Here is a 3005-nt window from a genome sequence, read left to right as displayed (position 1 = left end):
ACTGACGGGACCTGGGGGCTCAGAAACCCCCTGCGTCGTAACTTTATTCACCTTTTTTAACTTATTCCTAATTATTAAAAATATTTCTCGTAGTCCATAAACATTGCCGGTCGTCATAAAATCTGCCAATTCGCCATCCGAACGTGAGATAATCGTAATCCTTATACATGCCAACTTCGTCATTAAAAAATCCATAGCAACCCTATTCACTTTTACATTTGTTTCATGCACTACTTCAACTAACATTACCTTTGAAATCCCTTTCACTAATGTGATAATTATTGTCCACTATTAATATACATTATGCTATCACTACAATACTGTCAATTATTAATATTATGTTATATATAAATATATCGGCCATTCATAATTATTCTATAATGTATGTATCCACATATTCATATACCTATTTATGTTTATGCACTTATTAATAATTCATATACTGGTATATTTATTTATGAATTTATGTTTATATGTTTATGTGTGTTTATGTGTATACCCGACATATATTACTACATTATTTTTATTCGCTTTACGCGGCCACTTAATTCTTATTTTATATACATACACATATACCAACAAAGTTATTAATTATTTAATGATAATTCTAAATACGAAATTTATACGAAATTTACTATGTTGAGTTCGGCATAATATCCTGTATATTCATGGTGGTTAAAAACGCCACTACAAGTCACAGCTCTCGTCCGTCTATAGTTCATGTTTCTACGGATTCGCTGCCGACAAGATGGCGGCCGCCGAGAACCAAACTCGCGTGAGTAAATTCAAATAATCATGTGTATCACATACTCACGATTTCCTCGATTCCAGTGCTCAATTGTTGTCCATCGCCCTAATCACCTCCACACGCACCAGGTGGGCCACTTCGCACGACCATTTCATCGTTACACTACGTATACACACCTCCATTGCACGTGCAAAGCACTTATACCTCGAACCTCACTAAGGTATCTATACACTTATTAATTAAAAATTAATTGAAAATTCTTACCATTCGTATGCTTATTTGATGCATCGTCTATACAGTCTATTAATTATTAATTATTAACTACCTCCTTCTACAACTATTTGCACTAAAAGGTATTTAAAATATTTATAATAGTATACTATTTAATATATAACCTTTATATCTATTTAATTTATTTAATTTATACTTAACTACGTCCTTCTGCAACTGACCATCACATTTATTACATTCTCATAAATCTTTTATTTTATTTTAGGAAGACAGATTGCGATATCTCCACCACCCGTCTCAGGTAAACTCAAACGTCCATTAACTACGCCTCCTACGCTTCATTCATCAAAGTATCTAATACTTATTAATGGTATACTATTAAATGCATAGTCTATTTATATCTATTACGTTTAATTTATTAACCACCTCCTACTACAACTAACTGTTACTATTATTAAATCCTATCTTTCTTTTATTCTAGGAAGATAGATAGCGATAATCTCCATCGTCTACCTCGGATAAGAATCAAACACTCCATCAACCCACTATATGGACCAAAATTTATTGCTTTTATTTTATGACCTACGCTTCCTGCGTTCTCATTTACCAATAAAATACCTATCCGGCGTGCAGTCAACCAAATCTATTATTTAAGAATTTCTCAATAGTTTACTATTTGTTGTATGGTCTATTTATATCTATTAACCTATACCTACCTCCTTCTACCTCTGACCATGCGTTTATTAATTTCTTATCTTTTCTTGTATTTTAGGAAGATAGGTAATTATATGTCCATCGTCCACCTCAGTTNCAAAGTTTAAACATTCCATAACTACACCACCCCCGCTCTCAATCACCTAGGTATTACAAATTCATTAATAGTATACTATTTAATGTAAGAAGAACGTAAGAATGCCTGGAGATTGAGCACGTGAAGAGGACATGCACCTCCAAGGAGGACAGGGCGCACCTGTGCAACAGGTTTGGCAGCTCGGGACACCAAGCCAAAGAATGCACTGCCGCGAACCTGAAATGCTAGCTCTGTGAGGTGCTTGGGGCACCGGCGACACACAGAATGGGGGGGTCCGGCCTGCGCCCCTCCGAGGAAGGAAACAAGAGGAACCGCGCGCGGATCCGTGATTGAAAGTGATAACAAGCAGGGCTCGCCGCCGCAGAGAACCCCCGACCCTAACCTCGCGAGTAAGGAGGCTGGTGCCGCACCTGGTCAGAACTGTTCGAAGCAATCGAGTCCGATCCATGGGGAAGGCCATATAGAATAGTCGTGAAAAAGCTTTTCTCGAAGGGCCACCTGGCAACGCCGGAGATGTAGTCGTGTTGCTGCTGGAGGTCATTCGAACGATTTTCCCCCTACAAGTTACGGGAGCAGCTTCTGAAAGATTAATGAGGCGAGATGACATACGCCTAAATGTAGCGGACCCACGCGATGTCGTTAGGGTCAATTTAGATGCGAAGCTTGCACCATGAGTTTCGGGACTCAGAGAGGGCTACCGACGCATGAAAACTATGCGTACTCTGCCGTCAGATATGTTAAGAGAAGGGCTACAACGGACGCCTCCAATCGAGAAAGTAATAGTAGAGTATGGTCAGTAGAAGGGGTCACTTTCCTGAGGAAGATCGACCAAAAAATGAGGAATATTAAATACCCCAACGTTAAAATAAAGAAGTATTTAACCAGCAAAACGATCGAACAAGTTGAAAATGAGAGAAGAGGTCTAAGGAACGAACACGTGATTCCTCAGAAGAGTGCCTAGGAGACAGAGGGTGGGTGCGATCTCGTTGACAGAAGCTGCGTGCCAGGTCGGGTTGAAGACAATGTAACAAACGAAGAACCAATCCGTGAGTGGCGGCAGTATTTGATATAAGAAATAGCGAGTTCAACCGAGGTGCCCCCCATCGTTAAGGACTGTCCATACTCGGTTAGAACAAATCTGGGCCGAAGAGAGGGAAGCTCCTATTGCAAAGATGGATCATTTTATATGCACATCTCTATATGGAGCGCCAATTA

General features: G+C 39.3%; 1 protein-coding gene across 2 annotated transcripts; it reads left to right on the top strand.

Annotated features, from left to right (window-relative positions):
- Positions 1-367: 367 nt before the first annotated feature.
- On the top strand, positions 368-1601 carry LOC122570432. Of its 2 annotated transcripts, XM_043732729.1 has the most exons (4): positions 368-775; positions 832-968; positions 1245-1280; positions 1461-1601. In XM_043732729.1, the coding sequence occupies exons 1-4, from the start codon at positions 749-751 to the stop codon at positions 1558-1560; spliced, it is 300 nt and encodes a 99-aa protein (XP_043588664.1). In that variant the 5' UTR covers positions 368-748; the 3' UTR covers positions 1561-1601. The 2 variants fall into 2 exon arrangements, with proteins under 2 accessions (XP_043588664.1, XP_043588663.1); XM_043732728.1 differs by having other exon boundaries at positions 368-968.
- Positions 1602-3005: the final 1404 nt, after the last annotated feature.

This window comes from Bombus pyrosoma, linkage group LG8, assembly GCF_014825855.1.
Source record: "Bombus pyrosoma isolate SC7728 linkage group LG8, ASM1482585v1, whole genome shotgun sequence".
Classification (NCBI taxonomy): domain Eukaryota; kingdom Metazoa; phylum Arthropoda; class Insecta; order Hymenoptera; family Apidae; genus Bombus; species Bombus pyrosoma.
Note: the sequence above shows the minus strand (reverse complement) of the source record. Positions and strands in the feature narration are given on the sequence as shown.